Genomic DNA, 17,264 nt, shown 5'->3' with positions numbered 1-17,264 from the left:
TGATTATCTGTTTCCCTCATGAGAATATATGAGTTATATGTGTGAGTTACATGAGTTCCCCTATCTGATTATCTGTTTCCCTCATGAGAATATATGAGTTATAGGTAATAATAAACTAATCTAAGTCAAATGTTTTGAATAAATACTTACAAGCTACGCCAGGCTACCTTCATGGGCTGCAGATTAACCATTTTGTCCATGAAACAGAAAATAGCATCTCCAGACGAGGGCTGGATGCAGTGTTTCTCACATGGCTTAGTCCCCGCTCAAGGCTCTGCCTTCCCCCACTGGTATACGCCACAGTATTTTCTTCTTAGAGAGTGCTGAGAGCATGTAGTCAGATGAGATAAATGATACTTTTACCCTCCCCCAAACTGGCAATAAACCCATGTGGAATCAATTCTTTGGCACCTTTCAGAAATGTTTAAAATGGCTTGGCCTTGCAGATACTTCAAAAGAGAAAAGTAAAATTGTAACCTTTAACAATCTCTTTATTGCCCACAATGATCCTAATTTTTTTATTTTATGATATATGATATTTTAATATGTATACTATCTGTTATATATAGTAATATATCATATTATATATTAGGCAATGTATTAATAAATTATTCTGTAAATACTCATTTTAGTGCCTGTTATATGTGAGGTATTGTGTTAGATGCTCTGGATTCAAGAGTGAGCGGAAGAAATACTGTCTCTGTCCCTCAGTAGCTTCCAGGGTGAAAGGAAGACAGATCGTTAAGAAATATTGTAGGACCAGCCAGGTATCCTAGGGAATCTTGGGAAATATCTCTGGAGAGATGGTTGAGACCAATTCAGCTTGTTTAGCACTGTGGCTCTGTGAACATAACAGGGCACCTGGGTATCATTAGGGTCGCAGTGCTAAGCATAACAATATCAAAGTCATAAATATGATGTTGTCCCAGGTCCCTTAGGCCTGAGAAAGGTCATGCCTTTGTTCGTCTAGTTCTTCTTTCAGCAAATAGCTGCTGACCACCTGTAGCTGTGAACAAGACAGGGGAGGTCCCTCCTTGCCCTCTTCTTGCCTTTGGGTCGGCCTGGGGGTGTCCCTGCAGTAGCTGCCAAGCAACAAGACTTCAGCGGCCCTGCACCTGGATGCATCTGCTGCCTCACTGCCGTGCTCATGAATGGAAGACATTCATCTTTGCCCAGTGGCTGGCGGGCAGGCTGCTACAACCTCCACTTAGTCTACCCCAACTGCAGATTGTAACATTGGGGGAGCTGCCACATCCTGAAGGATGAAAAATAAATCACGCTTCTTCTGTCGTGTTCTATTTCTAGGCTTAGAAGAAAAGGGAGAAGAATTTGCTCGCATGCTTACAGAACTTCTCTTTGAATTACATGTGGCGGCCACACCTGACAAACTCAATAAGGTCAGCACTGTCTGATTTATAGTTTCTCGTTTAAAAAAAAAAAAAAAAGCTGCAGGGAAGAGTCTCTGTTGTAAAGTTCCAGAGATGCATCTGAAATGGAAAACCCCCAAATCTTATAAGGCGTAGTGCCGGGAGAGGAGTTTGAGGTCTGTAACTAAGATTTGAGGAGGGGCTGGGTACAGTGGCTCATGCCTGTAATCCCAGCACTTTGGGAGGCCGAGGTGGGTGGATCACCTGAGGTCAGGAGTTTGAGACCAGCCTGGTCAACGTGGTGAAACCCCATCTCTACTAAAATACAAAAATTAGCCGGGTGTGGTGGCACACGCCTGTAATCCCAGCTACTTGGGAGACTGAGGCAAGAGAATCGCGTGAACCCAGGAGGCCGAGGTTGCAGTGAGCTGAGATTGTGCCACAGCACTCCAGCCTAGGTGACAGAGTAAGACTCCATCTCAAATTTTAAAAAAGGGGGAAACGGCCTGTAATCCCAGCACTTTGGGAGGCCGAGACGGGCGATCACGAGGTCAGGAGATCAAAACCATCCTGGCTAACATGGTGAAACCCTGTCTCTACTAAAAAATACAAAAAACTAGCTGGGCGAGGTGGTGGGCACCTGTAGTCCCAGCTACTCGGGAGGCTGAGGCAGGAGAATGGCGTAAACCCGGGAGGCGGAGCTTGCAGTGAGCTGAGATCCGGCCACTGCACTCCAGCCTGGGCGACAGAGCAAGACTCCATCTCAAAAAAAAAAAAAAAAAAAAAGGGAAAAATGAAAAGATTTGAGGAGGCAACATAATGGAATGTGGTGATGGAGAACATGCTAGACTGTGTCATGAGATCTGCATTTTAGTTGTAATTTTACTAGTAACTACCTTGTGACCTTGAAGAAGTCACTTACCTTTTCATGGCAAAATAGAATGTTATGCCAGAGCAGTAGTTATCATCAGATTAGGGGAGGGGGAAAGGGTGCAGAATCACCAAGAGGCTTTTTCAAATTTCACCCCAACCCCTGTAAAGAAACATGCCAGAATTCGGTAGAGAGAGGCACATCAGCCAGGTGAACCCCATAGTTCCTCCACCTGGAGAACAGGGGCTTCGTCATGTCTAAGACCATTCCAGCCTTAACAATCTGGGTTCCTCTAATAATACCACGGTGTGTTTTGCAAGTTAGTACAAGGTCTTGCTGTGAAGTCTCTTTAGAGGCCATGATCATTAATTACTTAAAACTGCGTGATGTTTCTCCATTCTCTCTCTCTCTCTCTCTTTCTTTCTTCTTTTTAGCAAGCAGTGGTTTACATAAGTACTCACTTATCCGGGTGGGTGAGGAAAAGGGCAGAATGAGGAGGTGAGATGAGTAATTTCTTTATCTCTGATGGGGTCACTGATCCTGGCAGGTCAGCGACTTGAACACAGTGGGAAATTGCCTCATTCATCTCCGTGCAGCACCTGCCACTGCTCAGAGGGGGCATGTGGTGGCTCTGAGATTCCACTGGCTTATTTGCTTAGGTTTAAGTCTTTGTCTCTAATAGGGGACACACTAAGGACAGTTTTGTTGGGTTTTCTCTCCCCAGATCTTCTTGCTGTTAACTTACCATTCAACACTCTGGTATTTTTAACTTTGGCATGTAAGATTTAAGGTGGGAAGTAAGTTTAGTCTAAGCCCCAAAACAACTTTTACTTAAGCAAACAGCTTAAACTATAATGATAAAATTGGAGTGAGTCTGCCCTTTCGTTCTAAATTCGGGGAATAACAGGTAGGGGAGGAGGTTTCTGATTGTTTAATTGAACCATGGTTTTGTAGGGCACAGAGTGCATAAACTGCACTCGTGTGAAATTAGACAGAGAGCAGCACCAGACCTTTCCAGCAGCCCTTCTCTTCTCCCCCTTGAGGGTGGAAGACCTGTCATGAATCAAGAAACGCAGAGCCTTTCTAACATATATTTTGTAAAGTACTATTATTCTGTTATAGATGGTCATGAAAAGTGAAAAATATACTATAGATTTTTCAATGTGACTGTCATTTTATTCTTATCTGAATATCATTTTAAAATGCTTTTTAAAGAGCCTGCATTGTTCTTTCCATACTTTCTGTTCTGTCCCTTTTTTCTACTTTATATTTGCCAGAAAGCAACAACAAGGTTATCTTTTTAGGGGGTTGAGAAATTGCCCCGTCATCCTCCAAACGTAGGGAGATCTATTCCTGAAGGCTTAGAGACACTTGATTCTTGTCTTGGGGTTGGAATGACTTAGGTTCCATATTTGCACCATAAAAGGATTGTTTGGTTGGGGACCTTTGCAGGCCATGAAGAAGGCTCATGACTGGGTGGAAGAGGATCAGACCGTGGTGTCAGTAGATGTGGCAAAAGAGTCTGAGGAGGAAACAAAGAAGGAAGAAAAGGAAGAGAAACCTCAAGACCCTCAAGAAGACAAAAAGGAGGAAAAGAGAACTAAGACCATAGAGGTAAATTTATTCTAGAGTGTCCACCTACAAGGTAATAAGAGTGTGTTCATTTTATTAGCAGCTTAATTTTAATTGAGGAGAGGCCATTTCTTTTTCATTTGTTGCATATTATAGAAATATAAGTAGGAATGCAATAAACACTGAAATTTCTCTATGCCAAGATAATTCATGGTTTAACACAGATTTTGTCACTTTTCTCCATAGCTTTACAATTATAATTTAAAGGGACAAAAATCTTTAGGAACATAGTTGATTTATCTTTAGAGTTGAATTTCATCTTATTTGCAAATGTGTTACTATAAAATGTCTTTATGCCCCATAACTAATGAGGTCATTGAAGCCTTTAAAAAAATTAATTGCCATAGCTTTTATTCTGTAATTTAATAAATTTATGTGTGCATAATGTATATCCTGCCTATGTTCAATAAAGGAGTTTGTAGTAACTTCATCTTACATCGAGTTTTAATTTTAAAGAAAGTAACTTTTTGGCTGGGCGCGGTCACTCGAGCCTGTAATCCCAGCACTTTGGGAGGCCAAGGCAGGTGGATCACCTGCGGTCAGGAGTTCAAGACCAGCCTGGACAACATGGTGAAACCCCGTCTGTACTAAAAATGCAAAATAATAATAATAATTAGCAGGGCATGGTGGCGTGTGCCTCTACTCTCAGCTACTTTGGAGAGTGAGTTATCAGAATCACTTAAACCCGGGAGGTGGAGGTTGCAGTGATTAGATCACTGTAAGGAAAAATATCCATTGAGCTCTGTTCATTCAGCCAGCCTTCCACACACTGTCTTTAGCACCTGCCTGTTTTGCACCCAGCATTGCTGTAAGCCCTGGGGATGCAGCTGTGAACAGACTTGCCACATCCCTGGGGCCCTGATGGCACTTCTATTTTCTGGCAGCATTGCACTTAAAGTCTTAGATATGCTCCTAGTCTTCAGGTTAACAATTTCATGTTATATTTGTGGTATTTTTGAAAGAATTATATCACTTCTACTGTCACAGCATGTTTTTAAAAAAAGCATCTGCTCAGTAAAAAATTTCTTCCTTGTGTTTATTCATTTCAGGAAGTATACATGTTGTCCATTGAAAGTCTGGCAGAGGTAACAGCGCGCTGTATTGAGCAGCTTCATAAAGTAGCAGAATTAATTCTTCATGGACAAGAAGAGGAAAAACCAGCTCAGGACCAGGCAAAAGTTCTAATAAAGTAAATAAATGTTACTTTAAATTCTTATTTTCCCAGTTCTATGTATAGGTACCGTTCAGATACACACGTACACACCCACACCCTCTAAGCCACTAAAAGGTTCAGATTTCTTTTTGTTTGTTTTTGTTTTTTGTTTTGCTGAGATGGGATCTTGCTCTATCACCCAGGCTGGAGTGCAATGGCATGATCATGATTCACTGCAGCCCCAAACTCCTGGGCTCACGCCACCCTCCCGCCTCAGCCTTCCCAGGAATTGGGACCACAGGTGCGTGCCACCACATCCAGCTAATTTTTTAATTAATTACAGAGACAAAGCCTGGCTGTGTTGCCCAGGCTGGTCTCAAACTCCTGAGCTCGAGCAATCCTCCTGGCTCAGCCTCCTGAAGTTCTGTGATTACAGGCATGAGCAACCATACCTGACCAAATATTCAAATTTCAAGTCAACCAATTCCATTGTTCTATGGTCATCTTAAGAAATAAGGATTTCTTTCTTTTTTTTTTTTTTTTGAGACAGAGTCTCTCTCTGTCACCAGGTTGGAGTGCAGTGCCACGATCTCAACTCTCTGCAACCTCAGCCTCCCAGGTTCAAGCAATTTTTCTGCCTCAGCCTCCCAAGTAGCTGGGATTCCGGGTGCACACCACCACACCCAGCTCATTTTTGTATTTTTAGTAGAGATGGGTTTTCACCATGTTGGCCAGGATGGTCTCCATCTCTTGACCTCATGATCTGCCCGCCGCGGCTTCCCAAAGTGCTGGGATTACAGGCATGAGCCACCAAGCCCAGCTGGAAATAAGGATTTAGTTAACAAATGCATTATGTTAGCAAGAAGAAGAAGACTTAACTAGCCATCCTAGGAATTATTTATGAAGAGATTTAAGGGAAAACACACTAAATCATTCAGAGGCATGAAAGTGCTTATTTAATAGATCAGAGTCTTAGAAGTAAAACCTTTTGAGGGTAATTACATTTCCAACATACATATATGAATAAAGAAAGGACACTTTAATGTAACTTCTAACTAGAGTCACAAAATAGGCAAATACACTCCACTGATCCTGGGGACTTATACCAGCTCTCCATGTTCCGAACTCTGGTGATGACGGTCGCTAATATTAACCAGTTCACTTTTGGGTGGTATGTGTGCACATATGTGTTGTCCTGTATCATGTTCTTCAATAAGTAATAGCTATTGTCATTAGTTTATTAAGTCAAATACAAATATATATACGTAGCATATATGAATATGCAATCTAGTGAATATACATGAAAATAGTTGGTATGGAGGAAAAATAAGCCTTTACCTTTTATGCACATGACTGTATACTGTGATATGGAAAATTAACATAGGCCTAAGTACCCTCATGTTATTAGACAGACACAGGAGCCAAAATAGAGCCCCTGAAAATATTCAGGGATGGGGAGTAAGTTTATAGTGGAAAGATCTTCCAAAAAGTCAGCATTAGTGTTTTTGTACTGGCGGCATTTTTCCTCACTTGTAAAGATCTGTCATCTAGTCTAGATTTCCATATCTAAGAATATAAAAATCAAAGTTATTATGAGAACCACATAATCCCCACCTTAATATTCCTAGAAAGAATATGCACTTGCCTAAACATTTAGAAGGAAGAGGAAAGAACAAAGTCAGAGAAGTTGAAAATGCTGAGGACAATCTGTAGGTACTGGTTTATCTTTGCAGTACTAATTGGAAAGAAGAGGGCCAAAGTTCAGAAGCCCCTAGGTATGGAAAATGACCTTACTCTTCACTCCTTTCTGATTCCCAACCCTGATTGTCCTGACCTTACCAAGCTGCACCCAGTCTCTGACTTGTCTGTACAATAAGTGCCTCCCCACCCACCTGCCCAAGAACATAGACTGAATGGCTCTGGGATATCTCCTGGCTTTACTCTTTTTTTTTTTTTTTTTTTTTGAGATGGAGTCTCGCTCTGTCGCCCAGGCTGGAGTGCAGTGGCCGGATCTCAGCTCACTGCAAGCTCCGCCTCCCGGGTTCCTGCCATTCTCCTGCCTCAGCCTCCCGAGTAGCTGGGACTACAGGTGCTCACCACCTCGCCCGGCTAGTTTTTTTGTATTTTTAGTAGAGACGGGGTTGTTAGCCAGGATGGTCTCGATCTCCTGACCTGGTGATCCGCCCGTCTCGGCCTCCCAAAGTGCTGGGATTACAGGCTTGAGCCACCGCGCCCGGCCTCCTGGCTTTACTCTTGACCCTTTCTGCAGACAAGTTTTGGATAGATGAGTGGGTGGGTGGATGGATGGATGGATACAGCTCATAAAAATCTGTATATATTAGATAAGGCCTCTTTTATCAAAGCAAAACTTACCTCTACTGACTTTACTAGATCTTTGAACATGCAAGATTCTTAACTTGGGGTTATTGTTCGTCCCATAGCATTTTAATCACTATTCAAGAGAGCTGTATGCACTAACTGATAGAAAACTATCAGACCCTACCTACATTATTAGGTAATTAGATTGTTGTCCATTTTTGTCGTCATCCATAGTGTTAGGATAAATGTTGTTTTCATTAAATATTTGTGTGTATCTTGCGTTATTTTCTTGGGATAAAGTTCTAGAAGTGGAATGCCTAGCATAAACTCAGAATTTTGGTATCAGTATTAAAAACATATTCTACAGGATCTTTATTCTGAAGCATATAATCAAAACATAATCAAAGTATCCAGAGTCACCTGAGTTTGAATCCCTCCTCTCCTGCGTGTCCTAAGCAGGTTACCTAACTTTCTTTCTTTCTTTTTTCTTTCTTTCTTTCTTTCTTTCTTTCTTTCTTTCTTTCTTTCTTTCTTTCTTTCTTTCTTTCTTTCTCTCTTTCTTTCTTTCTCTCTTTCTCTCTTTCTCTCTTTCTCTCTTTCTCTCTTTCTTTCACGGAGTTTTGCTCTTGTTGCCCACTCTGGAGGGCAATGGCGTGATCTTGGCTCACTGCAACCTCCATCTCCTGGCTTCAAGTGATTCTCCTGCCTCAGCCTCCCGAGCAGCTGAGATTACAACACCTGCCACCATACCCAGCTAATTTTTTTGTATTTTTAGTACAGAGAGGGTTTCACCATGTTGGTCAGACTGGTCTTGAACTCCTGACCTCCAGTGATCCACCCACCTCGGCCTCCCAAAGTGCTGAGATTACAGGCGTGAGCCACTGTGTCTAACCACCTATTTCTTAAATGTCCGATTTTCCATCTATATAAAATGGAAATAATAATATAAGCCATAAGGTCACTCTGAGGATTAAATATGATCAGGCACACAAAAATGTTTAACATAGTGCCACAGTGAATGTTCCTGATTATTTTGAAATGACCAAAAAGCTGGAAACCAGCCATCTGGCAAGCGTGTGTACCTCTACACATGTGGAGCTCAAGCCTGGTATTTTCCTGCACATGGTTTTCATTCTAAAAGAGGTCAAGTGAGTTGGATGATTATTCTTTAATTAAGCATGGAAAGAAAACCAGGATTAGATTAAACTGTGATTGCGAATCATGGAAGATGATTAAGGAAAACCGTCTGACTGCACATTTCTGTAGAACATCTTGAAGTGTGTGTGGCATTCTTTTAAATGTCATAATGAATTAGTATCAGAAATGGTCATGACAGTTAAATTATTTTACCTTATTGAAAACATCCAAGCCTCGTTTTTTTTTTCTTCTTTCAGATTAACTACTGCAATGTGCAATGAAGTGGCCTCCTTATCAAAGAAGTTTACCAATTCTTTAACCACTGTTGGGGTAAGATTACAGTCTTAATTTTTTTTTTCACCTTTTTTAAGGGAAGTATGTCTGTAAGGGGCTGTGAGGAATTGTGGAGTTGCAGTGCCTTCTTTAGTAGCTCCATAAAACTGAAGCTGTGCCATGATGTAAGCTAAAGTCAGGCCAAGAGCAGCTTCTCTAAGGACGGGCAGCTTAGGACTCTCCTGACTGGGTTCCAGCCTTGAATCTGCCATTTCAGACATACAAGATGTTGGGTGAGTGAGTTTTCAAACCTCTATGAACCTCATTTTCTTTGTTTGTTTGTTTGTTTTGGGGTGTGTGTGTGTGTGTGTGTGTGTGTGTGTGTGTCTGCAGACGGAGTTTCGCTGTTGTCCAGGCTGGAATGCAGTGGCGTGATCGCCCCTTGCTGCAAGTTCCGCCTCCTGTGCTCACGCCATTCTGCTGCCTCAGCCTCCCAAGTAGCTGGGACTACAGGTGCCCAGCTAATTCTTCTGTATTTTTGGTAGAGACGGGGTTTCACCGTGTTAGCCAGGATGGTCTCGATCTCCTGACCTCGTGATCCACCTGCCTCAGCCCCGCAAAGTGCTGAGATTATAGGCGTGAGCCACCATGCCCAGCCTGTTTGTTTTTTTTTAAAGTGTCAGATGAAAGGTTCCTTTTATTACTTAATATTTGTGATATATGTAATTCAGAATCTCTGTTAAAATGATTAATTTTGAATATTCTCATTCACTGTTGGCCTCAGAGCCTACTTTATAAACCATGCAAGATAAGAGTTTTCTTTTTTTCTTTTTCTTTTTTTTTGAGACTGAGTCTTGTCCTGTCGCCCAGGCTGGAGTGCAGTGGCACAATTTTGGCTCACTGCAGCCTCCACCTGCTGGGCTGAAGTGATTCTCCTGCCTCAGCCTCCTGAGTAGCTGGGATTACAGGCACACGCCACCACACCCAGCTAATTTTTGTATTTTTAGTAGAGATGGGGTTTCACCATGTTGGCCAGGCTGGTCTTAAACTCCTGACCTAGTGATCCACCTGCCTCGGCCTCCCAAAGTGCGAGATTACAGGCATGAGCCACCACACCCAGCCGAGATAAGAGTTTTCTTTGCTTCATTGTAGCACTTGACTTTGATCAAAAGAAAAAAAAAATGTTACTGATTGGCCCAAGTGTTTCTATTCTCAGGGTAACAAGTCTGAAGGGCTCAGCATTCACTTGGAGATGTGGCCTCTGGTTGTTTTCTTTGGCAGTCAGTCATGTTATATAGCTTCACCTTAGTGAGCCCAGTGAAAAGTGGAAAATATTCCCTTTCACCTTCCTGTTTTTTCCCTTTAGAATCGTGGATGCAAAGTCTAATGATGTTCTCCATGAGACACAGCAGTTTTACTTCCTATTCTAATCAGGTTTTTTTTTTTTTTTTTTTTTTTTTTAAGTATATTAGTTTCCTAGGGCTGCTATGACAAAGTACCATCAACTGGGTTATTTTCTCATAATTCTGAAGGCTAGACGTCTGAAAGCAAGGTGGTTTCGGGGTCTTGATCTCTCCAAAGCCTCTAGGATTCTTCCTTGCTTATTCCAGCTTCTGGTAGCCCCAGGTGTTCCTTGACTTGTGGTTGCAAAACTCCAGTCTCTCTGTGTGTGTCTTGACATGGCTGCTTTCTCCCTGTGTCTCCACATCACCTTCCCTCCATGTGTGTCTGTGTCCAGATTTCCCTCTGCTTATAAGGACACCAGGCCTATTGGGTTAGAGCATGACCAGTATGACCTCATCCTAACTCATCACACCAGCAACAACCCTATCTCCAAATAAGGTCACAGTCTGAGGTGCTGGGGGTTAGGACTTCAATATGTCTTTTTGCAGGGGATACAATTCAAACCATACCAGGAAGCAACAGAAACATGTTCCAAAAAATTTAGACAGAAAGGAGGCTTTATGAAAGGCAGTGAGGGAAATGAACCGCTGTGGGGACCTAGGACCAGAGCTCATGCACACTCTTTTTTTGTTTTTTGAAACTGTGTCTCACTCTGTCATCCAGGCTGGAGTGCAGTGGCACAATCTCAGCTCACTGCAGCCTCTGCCTCCCAAGTACAAGCGATTCTCATGCCTCAAACTCCTGAGTAGCTGGGGTTACAAGTGTGGGCCACCACTCTCAGTTAATTTTTGTATTTTTAGTAGAGACGGGGTTCTCATCATGTTGGCCAGGCTGGTCTCAAACTCCTGACCTCAAGTGCTCCACCTGTCTTGGCCTCCCAAAGTGCTGGGATTACAGGTGTGAGCCACCGTGCCCGGCCTACACGTACTCTCTCTAAAGTGCTGCTATGAATGTGACTCAGTGACAGCAGCAGTTCCTAACCCTGTGTCTTTCCATTCAAAATCCTGGTTCCTGGGTAAAAAGGTTTGAATAGCTCATCAGCATGGGTCACAGGTCCACCTTGGCTTCACTCAGCAGCAACTGGGGTCAGTGTCTCATTGTGCAGACCCACCTGGCTTCTGGGGCACGCCCCCTCCTCCTCCTCAGGCCAAGAGCATTTCTCAAAAGAAATGAGAGATGACCATGGACCTGGCTGTCACCCAAAAAGACACCTGTCCCCCACACTTCTGTCAGTGACTCTGTGAAGAAGGGGTGAGCTACGCACTGCCTATTCATTCTGCTGTCAAGAAAGCTGACCTGCTTCTCCTGTTATGTTGGTCTAATTTCAGGCTTTCAGCCTTGTATACAAGCAGAATGACAAGGGAGGTGGAAGCTCATTGATATGATAGGCTGGATAAAATGCATTTGCACCCTTGGTGTGGTCCAAGTTACCTGATGTCCATGGACTTTGATATAAACACTAGGCTTGCAGAGAGGTGTGAGGTCTTAATCAAGATGGAATAGCTTTGGTGACTCCAGTTCCTAAGGCTCTATTGTACCTCTTGTCCCCCTTTTCACAGTTTACTAGGTGAGGAAACTGAGGCCCGGAGGGGTGAATTGATTCTCCCAAGCATCTCAGTAGATCTCCTAATTCCCAGTTAGTTATCCACCAGATACATCAAACAGATATCAACTCTTTGATTCTCCGTATTTGTTTAGGCTTGAGAGTGGGAATGTCCGTGTGCATGTTTGTGTGTATTCTATTTTGCATAATATGTGTTAACCATTAATTTATCTACACCAGTGGGTAGTATTCATGATATTGCTTTTCATTCCTTTTCACATATTGTATCCCAGCACAGTGCTTCTCAAACCTTAAGGTGCACATGAATCACCTGGAGATGTTGTTAAAATGAAGATTGTTATTCAGTAGGTCTGGGACGAGGCTGAGATTCTGTATTTCTAGTAAGCAGTCAGGTGATGACAATGTTCCTGATCCATGGTCCATAGTTTATGTAACAAGGCTGTAGCAGATGGCTGTGCACTTGAACTTACATATATTTATATATACACACACATGTACAAGTGTTTGCGTGAACAAAATTGGGACTACACAGTTTATCATTATGGGGAAGAAAAACTTGAATCTAAAATAGAATTTAGAAAGACCATCTCACCACAACAGTACCTCCGATCTTGTGCTGTGATGAATCATTTACATCAAGTCAGTGTTTCTGTTCTCTAAAGCAGTCATTATTCATAACTTGAAGTTAATGAGTGTATATTGCTCTCTAGACTCTATTTAAATTGCTTGCACACCTCATTGATTCTGAAAACCATTGTCATCTTATTGCCCTCATTTGATTATATTTTAGAGGTTTATTGATAATCAAATAAACATGAAAGCAAATACCATAATGGATTTTCTGGTTACTTACTAAAATGACTAGGTTTTTAAAGAGGTTTCTCCCAAGACTCCATTATGATTTCCCCAGGAAGACATTACTTCACCGTCAGTAGAGTAACGTCAATGAAAGTGGGCTGCTCTGGGAAGATATATTTAATTTATGTGTTTTTGTTTACTCTGAACTCTTCCAGGTACTGTAAGAGAAGCTAACTTATTAAGATTGCCCTCTCTCTCTCTCCAATCCCTTTAATGGTTTATGGTCTAAGAGTAGATTGAACTCTTAGATAGAGAAGACTATTGATTGATAGACCAATAGCATAAGCAAAGATAATGATATCAACTCTGCCTCTCACTTTCATTTTTTCTTTTTAGACAGAGTCTCGCTCTGTCACCCAAGGTGGAGTGCAGTGGCGCGATCTCGGCTCACTGGAACCTCCACCTCCTGGGTTCAAGCAATTCTCCTGCCTCAGCCTCCCAAGTAGCTGGGATTACAGGCACCCACCACCATGCTCAGCTAATTTTTTTGTATTTTTAGTAGAGACAAGGTTTCACCATGTTGGCCAGGCTGGTCTCAAACTCCTGACCTCAGGTGATCCACCCATCTTGGCCTCTCAAAGTGCTGGGATTGCAGGCTTGAGCCACCACACCTGGCCTGCCTTTCACTTTTTGAGCCCCTGCTTTATACCAGGCACTGCACTCTGTGCTTTACATATATTTGCATTTTTCAAACGTAGATCTGCAGACCTGTTTTCAAGTTGTATTTAAGAATGTCTTAATTTTGCTGCTCTTCTAGAAGATGCCCTATAACCAAGTTCCTATGTTTGCGTTTAAAAGAAGAAAGAAAGAAAAAAAAGAGTAGACCAGGGCTTAGACTAGGTTAGGTGAGTGAGGGACTTAGCTGCAAAATGGAAGGGGGCCCAAAAAAGAAACAGAAAAAAACCTCAGGAATCTAGATAGATATTTTAATGAAATATATTTTAAAATAACAATGCCAAAATATTATGATCATCAAAATATCAAAATTTTAAGTAAGGACAGCATCCAACCCTCTGCCTACACAACTCAGCCTCCCTCGCTTCACTCTTATCCCAGACCTGCTATGGAATCTACATCGTGAAAAAGGTCTCGGTTTCAATTTCTAGCTATGTGACCTTAAGCAAGTTACTCAGCCTCTCTGATCCCTATTTTCTCCTCTTTAAATTGGGGTTATCATGATACCTGCCTACCTCCTAGGATTTCTGTTGGAACTAAATGAGACTAAAAGGGTGCAGCAGCAGGTATGAAGCCTGGTCTGTAGGAAACATTCTGCTTCCCCTCCTCTTCCTCTGTAGGAGATCCCTCAACAAAGTCAGTGTACTACATTTTACGTGGCAAGCCTGTAGTACAAGCACTAATCTGTCAATTTCATACTTCTGATTCCACAGAGCAACAAGAAGGCCGAGGTCCTCAACCCCATGCTCAGTAGCGTATTGTTAGAGGTAAGTGGTCTCTGGAGAGAAAGTGCTTCTGAATCAAAGTAAATGTTAGAACTGCTTCTTCCTTTTTTTTTCTTTTGTCTTTCTCCCCCACAGCAAATGTTATTGCAATTCTGAATCTCATCATCAAGTCTGTTTTGAGTATATTTGTGTAGCTCAACCAGCTGTAAACCCTCTGATGAAGCAACAATACCTAATTTTCAAGAATTCCTGATTATAAAAAGAAACGCTAAGCTTGCACGTTATTTCCGTCACTGTTTGCTCCAGCAGAAGCAGATTTCTGCTGCCAAATGTGACACTAGATTTAACACTGTGATTATTGGCTGCAATGAGGGGTTATTGCTCATCGGTGATTTTCATAAAAATGGGCACTTCCTTCGATTTAGAATAACCTTTGGTTTAGCTGGGTCTAATCTCCAAGCTGGCAACAATGACCAGGAGAATGTTTAGCCTATGCCCTGTCAATGACAAGGGCACCATCCTCTGTGCCTTCTCACTCTGTGAGCTGCCCGCTCACTAGGACTGTGCAGCATCAGCTGTGTTGGCATAAAGCTGCCCCAACCAACACTGCTGTGTCTTTGCCAGAAACGGTCGCCTAAGAGAGAAGAAAAGAGGTCCAGGAAGAATTCTCATTCTTGAATCATAGGCACTGTGTTCTACTTGTAGAGGAAAGGTAGAAGATTGGTAGAGGAAAATCTTCTGTTGGGGGCTAAACTATAAGTCACAGCCCAGGGCACCTAGCTGAAGGCACAAGGTGTTAACAAGCTAAGTTTGAACATGGGCGATGCATACATCATAGGATTTTGCTCTCTGAGGTGGCTGTCCATTGCAGAATTTGGAAATTACAAAAGTTCAGGAGGGCTACTGTATTAGTCCATTTTCACACTGCTGATAAAGACATACCCGAGACTGGGCAATTTACAAAAGAAAGAAATTTAATGAATTCACAATTCCACGCGGCTGGGGAGGCCTCACAGTCACGGCGGTAGGTGAAAGGCACGTCTCACGTGGCTGCAGACAAGAGAGCTTATGCAGAGAAACGCCCCTTTATAAAACCAGCGGATCTCATGAGACTTACTATCACAAGAATAGCACGGGAAAGACCTGCCCCCACGATTCAGTTACCTCCCACCAGGTCCCTCCCACAACATGTGGAAATTGTGGGAAATTCAAGATGAGATTTGGGTGGTGACACAGCCAAACCATATCAGCCACCTACATATTTATAGCATTGTTTGGGGGACTTGCACCTTACTGTTAAGGAAAACGACAAAGGTACAGAAATAACTAAGTGATGGCACTGAATATTATTGTTTAGGATGCAGCTGCACAGTAGGATGGCATCAGCCAGAAGGAATAGGAGCTGTAGGGGCAGGTCTTGGAGGGACAGACACAGCTAAGAGAAAACCCTGGCAGTCAGAGGCAGAATGTGGTACAAGAAAAATCCCTCCCTTGGCCACCCAGAAGGCATAAAATTAACTTACCGTGTCAGGTATGAGGAATATGAGGTCAAATGTAGTTTCTGCTTCCCCAACAGATGTTTTCACATGTTTTAGTTACCCTAGCCTTTAAAAGGCCTCTCCATCCAATACTGTGTGTTAGTGCACCACAAAACGGGAATAATAATGTCAGCTATGCCAACCAAGCAGGAGTACCATGCATAGGAGGATAACAGTGTTCAAATTTGCTGTGAATAACTGCCCGATAATATCTCCAGTTAGCTTTATGTTGACGATTCTTATTTACCGATCTGTAGGGTAGGACAGACTGACCTCCTTCATACTGTGTTTTTGTGTTATTTCAGGGCAGTAGGGTTGATCTGGGAAAGGGATAGATAAGACGGGAAATACCCTGGGCCAAAAATGTACACACACTGATGGATCTTAAAAGTCCATAGAAGTGGCTCACGCCTGTAATCCAGGGCTTTGGGAGGCCGAGGCGGGCAGATCACGAATTCAGGAGATCGAGGCCATCCTGGCCAACATGGTGAAACCCTGTCTCTACTAAAATACAAACAAATTAGCTGGGCGTGGTGGCACGCGCCTGTAGTCCTAGCTACTCGGTAGGCTGAAGCAGGGGAATCGCTTGAACCTGGGAGGCGGAAGTTGCAGTGAACCAAGATCGTGCCACTGCACTCCAGCCTGGTGACAGAGCAAGACTCTATCTCAAAAAAAAAAAAAAAAAAAAAAATCCATGAAAATGATTTGCCTCATCTCAAGTAAATTATTCTCTCTGTTAGTATAGATAATTGAGAGCGGGGCATGCCCCATCCAAAAGCATGTGTTTACACTTGCTTTAAGCACCAACATTGCAAGATAAATACAATCCAGTATTGGGGAGTGGGTTGAAGAGTGGGGACATTATCCACTTGGAAGAATTGTCAAGGTTGAACTATGAAAACAACCCTTCAATCTCATTTTTCTCCTCTCGCAGGGCTGCAACAGCACGACGTACATACAGGATGCCTTCCAGCTGCTGCTGCCTGTTCTGCAGGTCTCTCATATCCAGACCAGTTGTTTGAAAGCACAGCCGTGACCTGGCCAGACTCCATCTAGTTAAAGGAGACAGCTGGCCGCCTTGCCTCAATATGTACCATTTAAGGGGATGTTCTCTGTGCACCTGGCCACAGACACCCATTTGAGGACACTACAAGCAATTTTGCACAGACAATATTGAGAATGCAAATTTAGAGAGAGTTATCATTTCTCTCAATGTGTATAATTATTTTTACAAACAATTGTGTTTTCTTTAAGTTAATTTAAACTTACACGGCTTATACTGAAAATTTCCTTTCATCTGAAATTTATTTACAGATATTCATGTTCATTTTCCTGGTTAAGCATGCTGTATTTAGAAATTCATGGGCAGACCTTAGACTTTTTTTTTTAATCCTTTAAATTTCAACCTTTAAATGTTCTGTTCTTATAGTATTACTTTAAATCAATTCTAAAACTGAACTTTGTTTTGTTACATAAATGTCGCAGGCAAAAATAACACTACTTATGGATTTTACCAATTATGGTAAAAAAAGGAACATATGGTCATTCTTTTTTTTTTTTTTTTTTTTGAGATGGAGTCTCGCTCTATCACCAGGCTGGAGTGCGTTGGCACCATCTCGGCCCACTGCAGCCTCCTCCTCCTGGGTTCAAGTGATTCTCCTGCCTCAGCCTCCCAAGTAGCTGGGATTACAGGCACCCACCACCATGCTCAGCTAATTTTTTTGTATTTTTAGTAGAGACAAGGTTTC

At 42.4% G+C, this 17,264-nt stretch overlaps 1 protein-coding gene across 1 annotated transcript in view; it reads left to right on the top strand.

The window, feature by feature from the left end:
* Positions 1-17,264, top strand: part of FAM114A1 (family with sequence similarity 114, member A1) — a 79,200-nt gene that overhangs the window by 60,239 nt on the left and 1,697 nt on the right. Inside the window, exons 9-14 of the mRNA XM_011949108.1 lie at positions 1,306-1,397; positions 3,691-3,852; positions 4,920-5,059; positions 8,737-8,809; positions 13,967-14,020; positions 16,451-17,166. Coding sequence (XP_011804498.1) covers positions 1,306-1,397; positions 3,691-3,852; positions 4,920-5,059; positions 8,737-8,809; positions 13,967-14,020; positions 16,451-16,552 — 623 coding nt within the window. The 3' untranslated portion in view covers positions 16,553-17,166. The remainder of the gene's footprint in view (positions 1-1,305; positions 1,398-3,690; positions 3,853-4,919; positions 5,060-8,736; positions 8,810-13,966; positions 14,021-16,450; positions 17,167-17,264) is intronic.

This window comes from Colobus angolensis, unplaced genomic scaffold (genome assembly GCF_000951035.1).
Source record: "Colobus angolensis palliatus isolate OR3802 unplaced genomic scaffold, Cang.pa_1.0 Scaffold29, whole genome shotgun sequence".
Lineage (NCBI taxonomy): Eukaryota > Metazoa > Chordata > Mammalia > Primates > Cercopithecidae > Colobus > Colobus angolensis.
Note: the sequence above shows the minus strand (reverse complement) of the source record. Positions and strands in the feature narration are given on the sequence as shown.